The sequence below is a fragment of the Salmo salar genome, chromosome ssa01, assembly GCF_905237065.1.
Source record: "Salmo salar chromosome ssa01, Ssal_v3.1, whole genome shotgun sequence".
NCBI lineage: Eukaryota > Metazoa > Chordata > Actinopteri > Salmoniformes > Salmonidae > Salmo > Salmo salar.
The window spans coordinates 56737682-56755331 of NC_059442.1; the positions used below are offsets into that span (position 1 = coordinate 56737682).

General features: G+C 46.0%; 1 protein-coding gene across 4 annotated transcripts in view; it reads left to right on the top strand.

Annotated features, from left to right (window-relative positions):
• Nucleotides 1-17650, top strand: part of LOC106605787 (protein quaking) — a 104725-nt gene that overhangs the window by 28568 nt on the left and 58507 nt on the right. For all 4 annotated transcript variants that reach the window (XR_006770183.1, XM_014201744.2, XM_014201737.2 and 1 more), the window contains exon 3: nucleotides 15667-15783. Coding sequence is in view for 3 of the 4 variants with exons in the window: in XM_014201744.2 (XP_014057219.1) it covers nucleotides 15667-15783 (117 nt within the window). In the remaining variant the exon portion in view is untranslated. The remainder of the gene's footprint in view (nucleotides 1-15666; nucleotides 15784-17650) is intronic.

Below are 17650 nucleotides of genomic sequence, written 5' to 3' on the forward strand. Positions count from 1 at the left end.
TACGGAGATACTCACACACATGGGTTATCTCCCCACTGCTGCTAGCAGGGAAATACACACACACACACACACACACACACACGCACCTGAAGAACCACCACAAGTCTACGATGAAAAATGTATGTTTGCGTCAAGGCACTTTCCCTAGATGAATATGAATAATATAACTGTGGGTAAACTGGGTGTGGCCGCATTCAGTATCAGCCTTATAGGATTACCAAGTTATTACAAGTCCTGGTGATCTACTATCCTCTGCGTTAGAGGGTGGGCTCAATGTGCCAGTTATTGATTGGGTTAAGAGTTCTGGGTGCAGTGGGATTCTGACTGGGCACCGTGTAAACCCCAGGGGGGGACGGCTACTTTTATTGGACTGATCCGTCCACATGTGAAGAATAGTCTCAGCTAGCTATTTATTGACATGGGCTTGCATAATGGCACTCAACCGGTACTCTCAGCGCTACATTGTTGAAAGATACAGTTTATATCAACCCATAAACTTCCGAAAGTTGCGTTCTGTTTCGGGACTTAATATATTATTGCTGAACTGCTGTGCTGTTTCTTTACCTCCGTGTTATTAGTCATGTAAACGTGTCGTGTAAGGAGAAATGAAGAAACAACAGAAATGCATCAGGCAGTGGGCACTAGGCGGAAGATTGCATCATCGACGTGAGTCCCCACGTTGAACTTACCTCAACCTCGCGCGTGTGCGTATGTTCTAACTCGCACCTGAAACTATCCGCGTTGTTGTTAACAAATCTTTTAGGCAATCGCCCTCGGATCCTGCTCGCCTAAGCCTGGCCCAGGGGTAGCGAGCCGAGCTCCGAGCTGATTGATCCCAATTAACTTCTTCTTCTGAGTGGCTGATTGTTGCGTGGGCAGCATTAATGGAGTTGAGTCATTGGAGGTTGTAACGCACAGCTCCAGTCCGGATTCGTCTACTGTATTTCTGCTGAGGCTTTTCAAAGGTTGTTTATGCCGCCGTTTTTCACCTGGGGGGAAACGGTAGTAGTTAAGTCAGTGTACACAGACCACCCATGATACAGACTGCCTCCTATTGACCACCTACTGGACAAAAACTGGTTGAATCAATGTTGTTTCCACGTAATTTCAACCCCCAAAAAATTCAATGTGATGATGTTGAATCAATGTGGAAAACGGATTGTATTCGCAAAAGTTATAAATGTAAGGGGCTTCGTCTGTTTTTCACCCAACGTTTAACCTAAATCCAATGACATGGTGAATTTGTTGGTTGATTTCACGATGAATTCCCGTTAGTTGACAACTCAACCAAATTTATATCGAAACTAGTCGTTGACGTCTGTGCCCAGTGGATTTTGTACAGAACTGCCTTTTTTTGGTGTTGTTGCATGTTATGAATTCATAATAGATTGGGAATATGGATGGCTATAGATGGTATAAGATAATAATGTGTCTCTGCAGTCTGTCCGCCTGTAGTGGGGGTCTGAGAAAATGTTGTAGATCTCTTGAGTCTCTCTCTCTCTTTCCCAGTCAGTGTGTCTTGGCCTGCTCTTCTAGTCTCTGGTAAAGGACAGCAGCAGCAGAGTGAGTGTCGATGCTGGTTGTCCTTGCTCCTCTGAAGGACCGGGAGGAACATTATTACTGAGGATGGGTTCATTAGGAACACTGAGAGATTATATGAGAGGGCTTCAAATAGCCCCCAGCTGAGAGTGCTGGAGCCGTGCGTGTGTGTGTGTGTGTGTGTGTGTGCGTGTGCCTGTGTGTGCGTATCGGTTTTACACATATGCTTATCATTACTGATAATTATCATTACTGACAATAAGAGTTGATAGTGTTTGTGACCGGGAGGATCAGTTAAAATGGCGCCGAAGAGGATGGCTGACGTTTTACATGCTCCTAACCAACTGTGCTATTTAGTTTTTTTTGTGTTTGTAACTTATTTTTTTAACTTATTTTGTACATAATATTGCTGCTACCGTCTCTTATGACCGAAAATAACAGCGATTACTCACCTCAAACTGGAAGAAGCTTTTTTCTGTGACGAGTCCGACGAGAAGGATATACTGCTTTCCCGGAAACAGGCCCAAATCCCCGTCATTTGCGTGAAGAAAAGATGGAGGAAATCAGGGCGCAGATCGGGCTGCCTTCTGAGAATCCGTAGGCAAACTCCCACTGCCATCTGTTCTACTGGCTAACGTGCAATCATTGGAAAATAAAATTACGATTATAGTACCAACGGGACATTAAAAACTGTAATATCTTATGTTTCACCGAGTTGTGGCTGAACGACGACATGGATAATATAGAGCTGGCTGGATTTTCCATGCACCGGCAGAACAGAGAAGAAGCTACATCTGGTAAGACGAGGGGTGGAGGTGTGTGTCTATTTGTCAATAACAGCGGGTGCTCAATGTCTAATATTAAAGAAGTCTCAAGGTATTGCTCACCTGAGGTAGAATACCTCATGATAAGCTGTAGACCAGACTATCTACCAAGAGAGTTCTCATCTATATTATTCGTAGCCATCTATTTACCACCACAAACCAATGCTGGCACTAAGACCGCACTCAACCAACTCTGTAAGGCCATAAGCAAACAAGAAAATGCTCATCCAGAAGCGGCACTCCTAGTGGCCAGGGACGTTAATGCAGGCAAACTTAAATCAGTTTTACCAAATTTTACCAGTTTGTCACATGAGCAACCAGAGGGAAAAAAAACTCTATCACCTTTACTCCACACACAGAGATGCATACAAAGCTTTCCCCCGCCCTCCATGTGGCAAATCTGACCATAATTCTATCCTGCTGATTCCTGCTTACAAGCAAAAACTAAAGCAGGAAGTACCAGTGACTCGCTCAATACGGAAGTGGTCAGATGACGCAGATTCTACACTACAGGACTGTTTTACTAGCACAGACTGGAATATGTTCCGGGATTCATCCAATGGCATTGAGGAGTATACCACCTCAGTCATCGGCTTCATCAATAAGTGCATTGACGACGTCATTCCCACAGTGACCGTACGTACATATCCCAACCAGAAGCCCTGGATTACAGGCAACATCTGCATCGAGCTAAAGGCTAGAGCTGCCGCTTTCAAGGAGCGGGACACTAATCCGGACGCTTATAAGAATTCCCGCTATGCCCTCAGATGAACCACAAGCAAACCGTCAATACAGGATTAAGATTGAATCCTACTACAGCGGCTCTGACGCTCTACGAATGTGGCAGGGCTTGAAAACTATTACAAAGGGAAACCCATACGTGAGCTGCCCAGTGACACGAGCCTACCAGACAAGCTAAATACCTTTTATGCTCGCTTCGAGGCAAGCAACACTGAAGCATGCACGAGATGACTGTGTGATAACGCTCTCGGTAGCCGATGTGAGCAAGACCTTATAAACAGGTCAACATTCACAAAGCCGCGGGCCCAGACAGATTACCAGGACGTGTACTCAAAGCATGCGCAGGCCAACGGGCAAGTGTCTTCACTGACATTTTCAACCTCTCCCTGACCGAGTCTGTAATACCTACATGTTTCAAGCAGACCACCATAGTCCCTGTGCCCAAGGAAGTGAAGGTAACCTGCCTAAATTATTATCACCCCGTAGCACTCATGTCGGTAGCCATGAAGTGCTTTGAAAGGCTGGTCATGGCTCATCAACACCATTATCCCAGAAACCCTAGACCCACTCCAATTTGCATACCACCCCAACAGATCCACAGATGACGCAATCTCAATCACTCTCGACACTGCCCTTTCCCACCTGGACAAAAGGAACACCTATGTGAGAATGCTGTTCATTTTCTACAGCTCAGCGTTCAACACCATAGTGCCCACAAAGCTCATCACTAAGCTCAGGACCTTGGGACTAAACACCTCCCTCTGCATCTGGATCCTGGACTTCCTGTCGGGCCTCCCCCAGTACTCCCTGTTCACCCACGACTGCGTGGCAAAACACGACTCCAACACCATCATTAAGTTTGCGGACGAAACAACAGTGGTAGGCCTGATCACCAACAACGATGAGACAACCTATAGGGAGGAGGTCAGAGACCTGGCAGTGTGGTGCCAGGACAACAACCTCTCCCTCAATGTGAACAAAACAAAGGAGCTGATCGTGGACTACAGAAAAAGGCAGGCCGAACAGGCCCCCATTAACATCTACGGGGCTGTAGTGGAGCGGGTCAAGAGTTTCAAGTTCCTTGATGTCCACATCACCAACATACTATCGTGATCCAAACACACCAAGACAGTCGTGAAGAGGGCACGACAAAACCTTTTCCCCATCAGGAGACTGAAAAGATTTGGAATGGGTGCCCAGATACTCAAAGTTCTACAGCTGCACAATCGAGAGCATCCTGACCAGTTGCATCACCGCCTGGTATGGCAACTGCTCGGCTACAGAGGGTAGTGCATACGGCCCAGTACATCACTGGGGGCCAAGCTTCTTGCCATTCAAGACCTATATAATAGGCGCTGTCAGAGAAAAGCCCATAAAATTGTCAGAGACTCCAGTCACCCAAGTCATAGACTGTTTTCTCTGCTACCGCACGACAAGCAGAACCGGAGCACCGAGTCTAGAACCAAAGGGCTCCGAAAACAGCTTCTACCCCCAAGCCGTAAGACTGCTGAAAAATTAATCAAATGGCCACCAGACTATTTACATTGACACCCCCCCTCTATTTGTTTTATACACTGCTGCTACTCGCTGTTTATTGTCTATGCATAGTCACTTCACCCCTACCTACATGTACAAATAACCTTGACTAACCTGTACCCCTGCACACTGCATATGTGGGAACTCCTTCAAGACTGTTGGAAAAGCATTCCAGGTGAAGCTGGTTGAGAGAATGCCAAGAGTGTGCAAAGCTGTCATCAAGGCAAAGGGTGGCTATTTGAAGAATCTCTACATGATTCCATATGTGTTAATTCATTGTTTTGATGTCTTCACTATTATTCTACAATGTAGAAAATAGTACAAATAAAGAAAAACCCATGAATGAGTAGGTGTGTCCAAAACTTTTGACCGGTAGTGTATATTTTTTTCATTACAGAAGTCCGGATATCGGTGTCATCATATGTAGCTACAGTTGTCATGACATCCCAGTAAGATGGAGCCGTAGCTTTATTTCTGCAGTACCAAGGCAAAGCAACAGATATGCCACATCACTTCATAGTCTTTAAAAACAGCCATTTTCAACAAACTCGACTAGACAATACAAATCTAAGTAATGAAAAAGTTAAAGTAATACTTTTAATTGTCGTCGTCCCCCTCCCTTTTTGTACACTGCTGCTACTCGCTGTTTATTATCTATGCATAGTCACTTCACCCCCACCTACATGTACAAATTACCTCAACTAACCTATACCCCTGCACACTGACTCGGTACCGGTACCCCCTGTATATAGCCTCGTTATTATTTTATTGTGTTACTTTTTATCATTTTTTACTTTAGTTTATTTGGTAAATATTTTCTTAACTCTTCTTGAACTGCACTGTTGGTTAAGAGCTTGTAAGTAAGCATTTCACGGTAAGGTCTACACTTGTTGTATTCATCGCACGTGACAAATAAAGTTTGCTTTGATTTTGAGTTGATTTTGACCTAGTTGAGCGGTGTGAGGAAAGCTTCTTTATTTTAACTCGGAATAAGGAATACGGGAATATGACATTCTATCATTTGGAGAGTAGTGTTTTGGTTGAGGGTGCAGCACCTCTTTGCTAATTGCAGAGGACCCCCATGTAGGAAATCATTAACTTAAAACTATCAGCTCTATGGCTCTTCATGGAACTGCTTCTGAAGCACTCCAATTCTAGCCCCGGGTGGCATGGGAGGGTGGGGGTAGAGAGGGATGGTGTTTGCATAAATGTAGGGAAGGGGAGTTACTGGGGGATACCCATTACCTCCACCTGGGGGGGAATGGTTAAGGGCAGGCATGGGGTGCTACCCTGTAGAGGGGTAGAGGGAGTAATGGTGGGGTTTAAGGAGGGAGTGGAAGTCAAGGATAGGGTGGGAGAGTTGTTGGGAGGTTGGAGAGGTGTTGATGCTTGTATTTATTATGGATCCCCATTAGCTGCTGCCAAGGCCGCATCTACTCTTCCTGGGATCCAGCAAAATTAAGGCAATTATACATTTTAAAAACAAATAAAAATGACAATACATTCATAACAGATTTCACAACGTAGTAAGTGTGTGCCCTTGATATGAGGGAACCTACCTCTTCAAAAAAACATCTCAAATAAGTGTGTGTGTGTGTGTGTGTGTGTGTGTGTGGGCGAGTTGATGATGAATGTGTGTGTGAGATGATTTGGGGGAATTGGGGCAGGGGAGTCGCGGCCTGGTCTGTCTGATAAAGAGAGATTCTCTCGTGTCTCACCCTCGTCTCTGGGACAGGAGAGCAGCGGCACGGAAATGAATTTCCCCCTTCAAACTCCTCGCAGCGCTGCTGCCACTGTTTTGGCAGCCCACACCCATTCCAATTTGCTGAACAATGTTATTAGGCAATGAAAGCGAGTGTGTGCGAAAGCGAGTGTGTGTGTGCGTTTAAAAAGAAAGGGGGAATAGTGTGGTTAATGGATTGTTTTCTAGTGGACTATAAATACATTGCAGGAGTTTGTGGGGACAAAGCTTTTAATTGTGCTCAATACAACAGTGTGAGGTGGAGGGAGAGGGACAGGCAATGGAAATTAGCTGTTGTCATCAATCATTTGGCTGCTGCGTGTCTTTTTCTGGGTCATGCTCATCCACAGCAGAGATGAGAGAGAGAGAGACCATTACTGATTTATTAATCATTGCATGTGTGGCTGGATTCATTCTCCCACAGTCCTCTCATTTGGCCTTGGCCATCCTTCACAAACCTCAAGGAGGGAGGAAGCCAGGGAGGGAGGAAGCCAAGGAGGGAGGAAGCCAAGGAGGGAGGAAGCCAAGGAGGGAGGAAGCCAAGGAGGGAGGAAGCCAAGGAGGGAGGGAGCCAAGGAGGGAGGGAGACGTGTAGGGAGGGAGACGTGGAGGGAGGGAGACGTGGAGGGAGGGAGACGTGGAGGGAGGGAGACGGGGAGGGAGGGAGACGGGGAGGGAGGGAGGGAGAGAGAGACGGGGAGGGAGGGAGACGGGGAGGGAGAGAGAGACGGGGAGGGAGGGAGAGAGAGAGAGAGAGACGGGGAGGGAGGGAGAGAGAGGGAGACGTGTAGGGAGGGAGACGTGTAGGGAGGGAGACGTGGAGGGAGGGAGACGGGGAGGGAGGGAGACGGGGAGGGAGGGAGGGAGAGAGAGACGGGGAGGGAGGGAGACGGGGAGGGAGAGAGAGACGGGGAGGGAGGGAGAGAGAGAGAGAGAGACGGGGAGGGAGGGAGAGAGAGAGAGAGAGACGGGGAGGGAGGGGAGAGAGAGAGAGACGGGGAGGGAGGGAGGGAGAGAGAGAGAGACGGGGAGGGAGGGAGAGAGAGAGACGGGGAGGGAGGGAGAGAGAGAGAGACGGGGAGGGAGGGAGAGAGAGAGAGACGGGGAGGGAGGGAGAGAGAGAGAGACGGGGAGGGAGGGAGAGAGAGAGACGGGGAGGGAGGGAGAGAGAGAGAGACGGGGAGGGAGGGAGAGACGGGGAGGGAGGGAGAGAGACGGGGAGGGAGGGAGAGAGAGAGAGACGGGGAGGGAGGGAGGGAGACGGGGAGGGAAGAATAGAGAGTGGAGATAGCACACACACACACTTCCAAATTGCCTATCTATGTACTGTGTGTCTCTCTCTCTCTCCCTATTTGAAGAATAAACACTCTAGCAGAGAGACAGCATTAGTGGATGTAATTTATCCATCACTCCAGGTGTCTTACTTTTAATTGAGTGACGCAGAGAGACCCAAACTGGACAGGGACTGTAGATTGAGCGGCTGCTTTTTCCTGTGTTTTTCGTGTGGGGTGTGTTGTCCCTGTGTAGGTGTTCTATGTGTGTGTGTTTGTCCGCACACTTGTTTGTGTGTGAGAGAGAGACAGAGGGAGAGAGGGCTGGGAGGAGTGACCTTGACTTTAAGAGGTCAGTCCTCCCTCCCGTCCCTGCTGCGTGAGGTCCACTTGAGGTGCAGAGAAGATTGAGAAGTGAGTAAAAGGGTGAGAGAGGAGGGAGGGCTGTCTGTGATTAGGTGAACTATGCAGTATAAATTAGCCCCCTCATTATTGTGATGATAAGAAACCCGAGCTAGACACAGGGGAGAGAGGAAGGTTCCAGCAACACAGCAACACAGGCGTTGTGGGTCACAAGCATGGCTAATGAAGGTTAATTAGGGTTCATTAGGACATTAGGACCGCTAAGCTGACACACAGCATCATCATCCGGCAGCGGATGAGGCTCACCTCATTCTGTCATCCAACACACACTGCTCAAACGGATGACGAAATGCCAATATGTCATTCTACTAAATCTATGGCTATGGGGAGGAAAATCCTTCGGTTATGTAGATTCAGTTTCACTTTATTTGGATAGTTCCATGTACAGTGAGGGCCAAAAATATTTGGACAGTGACAAATGGTTTGTTGTTTTTTGGTTCTGTACTCCAGTTCTTTGGATTTGAAATGGTACAATGACTATGAGTGCAGATTGTTAAAGTGCAGACTGTCAGCTTTCATTTTAGGGTATTTTCATCCATATCGGGTGAACCATTTAGAAATTACAGCACTTTTTGTACATAGTGTCCCCATTTTAGGGGACCAAAAGTATTTGGACAAATTCACTTATGTGTATTAAAGTAGTCAAAAGTATAGGATTTGGTCCCATATTCCAAGCACATGTAACTGTGCAGGTTCCGTCCCTCTCTTCGCCCCAACCTGGGCTCGAACCAGGGACCCTTGCACACATCAACAACTGACACCCCACGAAGAATCGTTACCCATCGCGCCACAAAAGCCTTGCAACGCAAGGGGAACAACCACTTCAGGTCTCAGAGCGAGTGACGTCACTGATTGAAACGCTATTAGCGCGCACCACCACTAACTAACTAGCCATTTCACATCGGTTACACACACAATGACTATATCAAGCGTGTGACTCTACACACTTGTTGGATGCATTTGCAGTTTGCTTTAGTTGTGTTTCAGATTATTTTGTGCCCAATAAAAATGAATGGTAAATAATGTAGTGTCATTTTGAAATCACTTTTATTGTAAATAAGAATAGAATATGTTTTTTTTAATACTTCTACGTTAATGTGGATGCTACTATGATTACGGAAAATCATGAATGAATCGTGAATAATGGTGAGTGAGAAAGTTAGAGACACAAAGATCATACCCCCAAGACATGCTAACCTCTCACCATTACAATAACAGGGGAGGTTAGCATTTTATATCATAGCCCCAAGACATGCTAACCTCTCACCATTACAATAACAGGGGAGGTTAGCATTTTATATCATAGCCCCAAGACATGCTAACCTCTCACCATTACAATAACAGGGGAGGTTAGCATTTTATATCATAGCCCCAAGACATGCTAACCACAAACCATTACAATAACAGGGGAGGTTAGCATTTTATATCATAGCCCCAAGACATGCTAACCACAAACCATTACAATAACAGGGGAGGTTAGCATTTTATATCATACCCCCAAGACATGCTAACCACAAACCATTACAATAACAGGGGAGGTTAGCATTTTATATCATACCCCCAAGACATGCTAACCACAAACCATTACAATAACAGGGGAGGTTAGCATTTTATATCATACCCCCAAGATATGCTAACCACAAACCATTACAATAACAGAGGAGGTGAGCATTTTTGGTGGGGTATGATATTTACACCTCTAACTTTCTCATTGAATGTTTTCATAATTTACCTGCAGATAATCGGCAAAAAGCAGCCTACCAGTATGCAAATGGGGGAGCAAAAAGAACGGCTCGCTCACCGATGCAATTCGGTTTCCGTTCACCTAAAATATCTGTTCAAAAAGAGCCGTTTGCCCATCACTAGGCTACACTGACGAGTCACTTTCAATGGAAAGGGGGATACAACTGAATGCATTCATGTGAAAATATGTTTTCCGCGTTTAACCCAACCCCTCTGAATCAGAGAGCTGGGGGGGGGGGGCTGCCTTAATCGACATCCAGGTCATCGACGCCCGGGGAGCAGTTCTTGTTGGGGGTTAACTTGTTCAGAAGCGCTACCATGGGCATAGAACTACGTTGTATGATTTATGGATCGCAAAGGCATGTAGGAGATTGACTTTATGTCGGGTCAGTTCGACACCTTTTATACACTAGTCAACACAAGCTGCCAGTCAAAAGAACAGGAAATAGCCTATGTGCCCTGACACTGTGACTGACTATAGGCCTACGAAACAGGCAAAATAAAAGAATAATTCACAATGAAGTGGATTTCAACTCGTCGATACTGCTTACATTACAGGGTGCGTGTAAATTCACTCACAGGAGACGATGAAGCATCATGCTCTCCCTCCGTGGAAGAAGTCCAACTGCAGCCAACCACAGCGCACAACGTTGACACAGGTACCGAGAGGCGGGACAGACAGCCTTCTGACAAACCAGCGGTGTTTCCCTGTCATTGCTCGCTTTGTGATTGACAAGCGCCTGTCCTATCCAAAGATCACTACAAGATGCATATCATTCATTCTAGCGGGAGAGGGCTATAAGGACTTTTCTGACTGGCGAATTGAAACGTTTAAGTGAAAAGAAGCCTAGTTTAATTAATGAATTGGAAAAAAGTAGCTTAGGGTAAACCCTGTTTCATGTTCAAACACACTTAAAAGATATTTGAAAGGTCAATTATGATTAGGTCAATAATCACACGCACATTCTCACACACACTCACCTGTTGAAAGAGCTATCTGGCCTTTCTTCCTGCACGCTCGCCCTCTGTCCTCCGTAATAATGAAAACAAAAGACATCCTGCAGAAGGGAATTAGAGCAGAGTGCTATTAGAAGTCACGCAGTAATTCATTTGCCTATTAAAGTAGCTCGTTTATCTTCATAAAACAATGAGATCAGTGTGAGTGTGTGCCGATTGGTCCAGCATGCTCTCGGTTTAAAATGGCCCTAATTACTTTCGGTTTTTATTGTAGTTGATGGAAAACATACTTAATCTCCACTGCCCAGATTGGATAAATAGGGCGAGTCCTTTAAAAGCAGATATTAGACATTCCATTAGCTTCAATGGATTTTCTCACTCTCCACTTCCCTCTCTCTTAGTTTTGGGGAGGAGTGGAGATGGGTTGTGTCGTTGCTGGGGCCACTGACTCAATCTGTCTCTGTCCTGTTGGCCTCTCCAGCTGGCTGCTCTGATCAATACTATGGATGGGGGTTTGGATCCACCATTTTACTGCAATGATTTGAACTTACTCTATCCACCCGGTCCAGTTTCCACCCGTCCACCCTAGAAATGTCGGAAATTGTGCAGTTGGGCCGAGAGACTCACTTGCTTTATAAATACATGGACAGTGGACACACATGAATACAGTATGTGTTTGACCCCAGTGCACCTGCTGCGGCCCTGTGTTGGTTCTTTAAAAGAAAGAGAATGCCCGTTGTGATGCTGAGTGAGCTGCAGCTGCCATGTGGATCACTCGACGTCTGACAGAAAAGGTTAAACACAGGAAGTTAAGGCTGGGACGATACCAGTATCACAATCATTTTTTCCCATGGCATAAATGAGAACACAAAGCAGATCAAATTCTTTGGTCCGTTAAAAACCTGCTGTGTGTCAAATATAGTGTCCTATAACTTTGAAAATAAATAAATGTGACTATGGATGACAACATAATGATGTTTGTTTCCAACATTATGGCTAAAGAAGTGAAATTGTGTGTTTTGTTTCCTTGCCACGATACTAACGAGTATTTGCGGTACTGGTATCGTCCCGGCCCTACTGGAAGAGGGACGTGGGGGGTAGGGGGGCACCCTCCACAAAGACAATTCTTGTCTGAAGCACACTAACCCTACCAATGCTGATAACCTTCACGCAAATCCCCTCTCTCACATTGCCAGTCACTCGCCCAGATTTCGCCTGACAAGATGGGAGATGGGATTCTAATTCTGCCCTTTTTTATTTACCTTGTCTCAAAACACATGCACGTGCAGGGAAAGCACACACACACACACACACACACACACACACACACACACACACACACACACACACACACACACACACAGAGACACACACACACATACTACTGTCCTCTCAAAACACACAAAGCCTTACGATCCCCAATTCCCCACCTCAACCCTACTCGGAGGCATTCATCACTGCCAAATGCATCGAAGTACTGTGCTTGGCATGATGGGTTAGGAGACTTGGAACACAAAGCTGGGCAGAAGAGGGGAGGAGAGAGGGATGCTCCTAAAGGAGGGATAGCAACATGCAGGTGACAGACCGGAGGGAGACCAGAGGGGGTTGAGAAGTGTTTCTTCGAATCCCCTTTCACCTTCATGCTGTCACTTGCACTTTTTGTTGCGCCGGGTTGTGTCACTATGAATAAGTCAGATGCTCTTTCATGAACCGTTTTTTTTTTTACAGAGGAGGGGATGTTTGACTATGATAATGCATTTGACTTTTCATGCTTTGGAAAACTAGAAGGGTTCCGACGGCTCAGATATTTTGTTGAAACGTCGTAGGTAGGGAAATTATTATTTATTTTTTTCAGTAGATGGTCATCGTCTACATGATGATGATGATGATGATGTTGATGCTGATCTTCATCATCGTCATCATCATGACAGTCAAGGTGTAAGAGAGAGAGAGAGAGAGAGAGAGCCTGCCTCGATCCGGAATCTCCTGGCAGCTGCGCCGAGGGTTTCTTCTGAATTGTAGGGTGAAAGTGATGGTTGTTCCGCGGCCGGTGTCTCTGTATTGCAACGAACACAACGGTGTGGTACAGAGAGACCTGCGTCAGAGAGTGGCGATAACTCCTGTAGCCTGGCTTTTTGATTTCCCTTCCCGGTGAATTTGAGCTGAGCTGTACTTATGAAAATGAGGAAGTCCTGTGGTTTCTATGATTGTTCAGGCTCAAAAGGAACATATTTTATCCAGGAGATAAGAAAGCGTGATTGACTAGTGTGACACCACTGACTGAGCTCTCGAACACCGTCATGCAAAAACCTGTATACCTCTGTGATGCCCAATCAAAGAGAGATTGCAAAAGTGAAATTGTCTTAAATGGCAGGCATTGAGGATTATGCAGAAAGCTGGCTCTATGGAGTGACCTGTGTCTCTATGCTGAGATATTGTCTTTGTTATATCTTGTCGTTGGGGAGTGGTGTGTGTGTGTGTGTGTGTGTGTGTGTGTGTGTGTGTATTGTGTATAGGGACATAGTGCATGGCAGAGCAGTAGAATGTGCCCTTTTCAACCATGCCAGGTGCAAACTCCTTACTTTGGCAGCTGACAAACGGCTAAAACAACTGGGCTTTCAGCGAGGTGCTGAAACACACAGGAAGACAGCATGGGGTCTGTTTATTCGGTACATCTCAGTCATTTAGAGGTTTGGAGGGTGAAACTGGAGATTCCACAATGTTTGTAGGCATTTCTTGTACATTTTGTACTTTCTTTCGGGTTGGTATTCAAAGATAAGCAAATAGAGCTTCATGTTGCCGATGGACAGAATTTCCATAGCGAGGGAGAGACGAGAGGAAAAGGGGGGAGGGAGAGAGCAAAATTGAAAGAAGGGCAGAGCACACGATAAACATTGCTCTTGCTCATCGCACAGTACATAACTTTGGACACGAGAGCTGCAGAGCCAACAGAAAGACAATATATACTGAACAAAAATATAAACGCAACATGTAAAGTGCTGGTCCCATGTTTCATGAGCTGAAATAAAACATCCCAGAAATGTTCCATACGCACAAGAAGTGTATTTCTCTCAAATTTTGCGCTCAAATTTGTTTATATCCCTGTTAATGAGCATTTGTCCCTTGACAAGACAATCCATCCACCTGACAGGTGTGGCATATCAAGAAGCTGATTAAACAGCGTGATCATTACACAGGTGCACCTTGTGCAGTTTTGTCACACGGCACAATGCCATAAATGTCTCAAGCTTTGAAGGAGCGTGCAATTGACATGCTGACTGCAGGAATGTCCACCAGAGCTGTTGCCAGATAATTGAATGTTTATTTCTCTACCATAAGCCGCCTTCAACGTTGTTTTAGAGAATTTTCCAGTATGTCCAACCGGCCTCAAACCGCAGACCAGGTGTATGGCGTCGTGACCAACACATTCATATCTGTGTTCCCAGTCATGTGAAATCCGTAGATTAGGGCCTAATGAATATCTTTAAATTCACTGATTTCCTTATATGAACTGTAACGCAGTAAAATCTTCCGGACCTCATTTTAATGGATTGTCAATACTTCAAGCTCAATTATTTGTGTTGCACAGCACTTTGATAGCCACAGAGGAGGGAGTAACCATAGTAGTCCATATGTTTCCCACAGCTCTTCGTCACTCACATCCTTTGATTCAAAACACTGTCAAAGTGAATGTACAGATGTAGGATCTTAATTTGATCACCCTGTTGCAGGAAGAAAGTGCAGGAAATGTAAAACTTGTGGTGTATTTGAGGTTTAAAAATGCTTCTCAATTTAGCATTTTCCACTTTTTACATTTCTGACTTGATTTTCCCCACGCGAAAAATGTATCAACCATTCAAAAATGTCCATTCATTATAATTAAAAGCAAATCAAATTTTATTTGTCACATGTGCCGAATACAACAGGTGTAGACTTTAACTGTTTTCTTTACCGTTAAGTGCTTACTTATGAGCCCTTTCCCAACCATTCATAGTTAAAAAGTATAAAATGTGCTAATAAAAATAGAAAAGAGTAACACAATAAATAGGAGTACCGGTACCGAGTCCACATAATAATTCGCATTTCCTGTTGCTACGGGGTTATTTTCCTGCTGTAGCAAACTGGCTCAAATTAAGATCCTACATCTGTATTGACATGAAGTGATCAGTGGAGATAATGGTGAATGCCAATCTTTAAAACCTTTCATTGTTGTTCTTGCTCTGTTTCGTTTGAACCCAGTAGGTCTTGTTGCTATTAACTTGGCCAGTCAGTCAGTCTGTCTCTCTTGTCCTTTAAGGCCCAGGACCTGTCTGTGTGTCAGTCTCAGTCCCAGCTCATCAATATGCAGCAGCCCTCATGAGTCTTGACTGACAGGCAGTGTAAAGTCCAGTGAGGAGAAGAGCAGAGAGGAGCTGCTGATCGATGGGCGAACGATTGCTGAGCCTTATCTTGTCAGCGGCGTCTGGTCGCAAGACACTCCCGATATCGGCTGCTTTTCAGCCGCCATCGAGCGTCATTGTGTAAGAGCGCCAGGCGGGTGATGAGGGCGTGAGATTACAGCGAGGTGGGAGGGTCATGCGACGGGCTACCTCGTCTGCATCATCGCCTTGTTTTCTCGTTCTTTCTCTGTGCTTCCATATCTTTGTATCTGATCCCTCTCTCTTCTCAACATGTCAGGGTTGAGAAAATCAGTTAACATTTCCATTACAGATATGTTTCAACTGTCTACTATGTCCTCATACATATCAATGATAAAGTGTCCTGTTGTCTATGTTCAAGAACTGCTCTGATTCTGAGCCCAGGTTCTAATTTGTGTGTGTGTGTGTGTGCGTGTGTGTGTGCGTGTGTGTGTGTGCGTGTGTGTGTGTGTGTGTGTGTGTTTCTCTGGCAGTTTAACTTTGTGGGCCGTATCCTGGGACCACGGGGGCTGACAGCCAAGCAGCTGGAGGCAGAGACAGGATGTAAAATCATGGTGCGCGGAAAAGGCTCCATGAGGGACAAGAAGAAGGTAAGGCGAGCACACACACACACACACACACACGCACAACCACACACACACACACACACACACACACACACACAACCACACACACTTGTTTGCTCTTGGGGACCTAAAATGTATATCCATTTAAAATCTTATTTCCCCTAACCCCTAATCTTAAACCTAACCCTAACTTTAACCTATAATCCGAACCCTAAATCTTAATATGTCCCCACAAGGGAGAATTTTCTTGTTTTACAATCCTTGTGTGGACTTTTGGTGATTTCAGGCAACCACGAGGATGGAAGAACAAGACCACACACACACACACACACATACACACACTATAGCTTCCGTCCCTGGGCTTGAACCAGGGACCCTCTGCACACATCAACAACAGACACCCACGAAGCATCGTCACCCATCGCGCCACAACAGCCGCAGCCCTTGCAGAGCAAGGGGAACAACTACTTCAGGTCTCAGAGCGAGAGACGCGCACCACCGCTAACTAACTAGCCATTTCACATCAGTTACACTCACCCCCCTTTGACTTCCTTCTGTTCCGCAGTAACCAGTGATCCGGGTCACGGCACCAATGTAACAGTATAGCTTCAGTCCCTCTCCTCACCCCAACCTGGGCTTGAACCAGGGAACCTCTGCACACATCAACAACAGTCACCCACGAAACATCGTTACCCATCGCGCCACAAAAGCCGCGGCAACTACTTCAGGTCTCAGAGCGAGTGACGTCACCCGATTGAAACGCTATTAGCGCGCACCACCGCTAACTAACTAGCTAGCCATTTCACATCGGTTACACACACTCACACACACACACGCACACACACACACACACACACACACACACACACACACACACACACACACACACACACACACACACACACACACACAGGCACTATAAACTCACCCTCACACACAGATTGCTATTTACAAAGTAAAACCTTACTTCATTTTCTCTCGTTATCGATCATGTCAGCAATTGACCGCCCTAATCTCTTCGTCTTTTCTCAGATGCCTTCCATTGATACAGGCTCCAGTCATTGTGTAAAACTAGTAGAGTGTGTTTTCATACTGTGTGCATGAGCAGTACTACTACCCTCCAAGGGTGTGTCCACTAGTCTGCAGGGCCGTCTGAAGATCTCAGATATTTCCTCCTATTGGGAAACAACAATCATTCCCCCAAGCTGCACTGTCGCTCTGAGAGGGGCAGGTGTTCAAACATTGTCCTTGGCCTCAGATCTGTGGGGCCCAGCAGCAGTGGGGCTAGATGGGCCCCCAGTCCAGCCTGGCCCTGTCCCTGAAACGTGACCATGTTGGGGCGGTGTGATCTTCTAACCCTGGCCCCTGTAGGATGGGAGAGGAGCACTGGGAGGTGGTCTGGGACCAAGTGGTCTTCCATGCTCCTCTTAGACATACATACGCACGTGCGCACGGACACATAGACAAATACACACACACGGACACACACACACACACACAGACATTTATTTATTTCCCATCTTTCTCTTTTCAGAGAAAGGTCCGTTTTTATTTCCACTGTATAAGCAGGGCCCTGCCTTCTATTTGGACAAGTGGTGTTAGTGGAGATGGTTATCTGAGCTCTTCCACAGACTCCCAGTGGGGGCACTGGCAGAAAAAATAAAACAAGTGTCTCTGATATCAATGTTGTGGTCTCCTGCCCCCCTCCACATCTCCTTCAGCTCGCCGTCCTGCAGAAACCCAGCTGCTCTATCTGTATCATATCTCCCACCACAGAGCAGGGTGAGGCTCTCTTTTTAGTCTAACCACTATGGTGTTAGTGATGAACTGTACTACAGGGTAAATCAAAACTACTGGTCTTTCTCGCATCATAAAGCACAGTCAATGACCC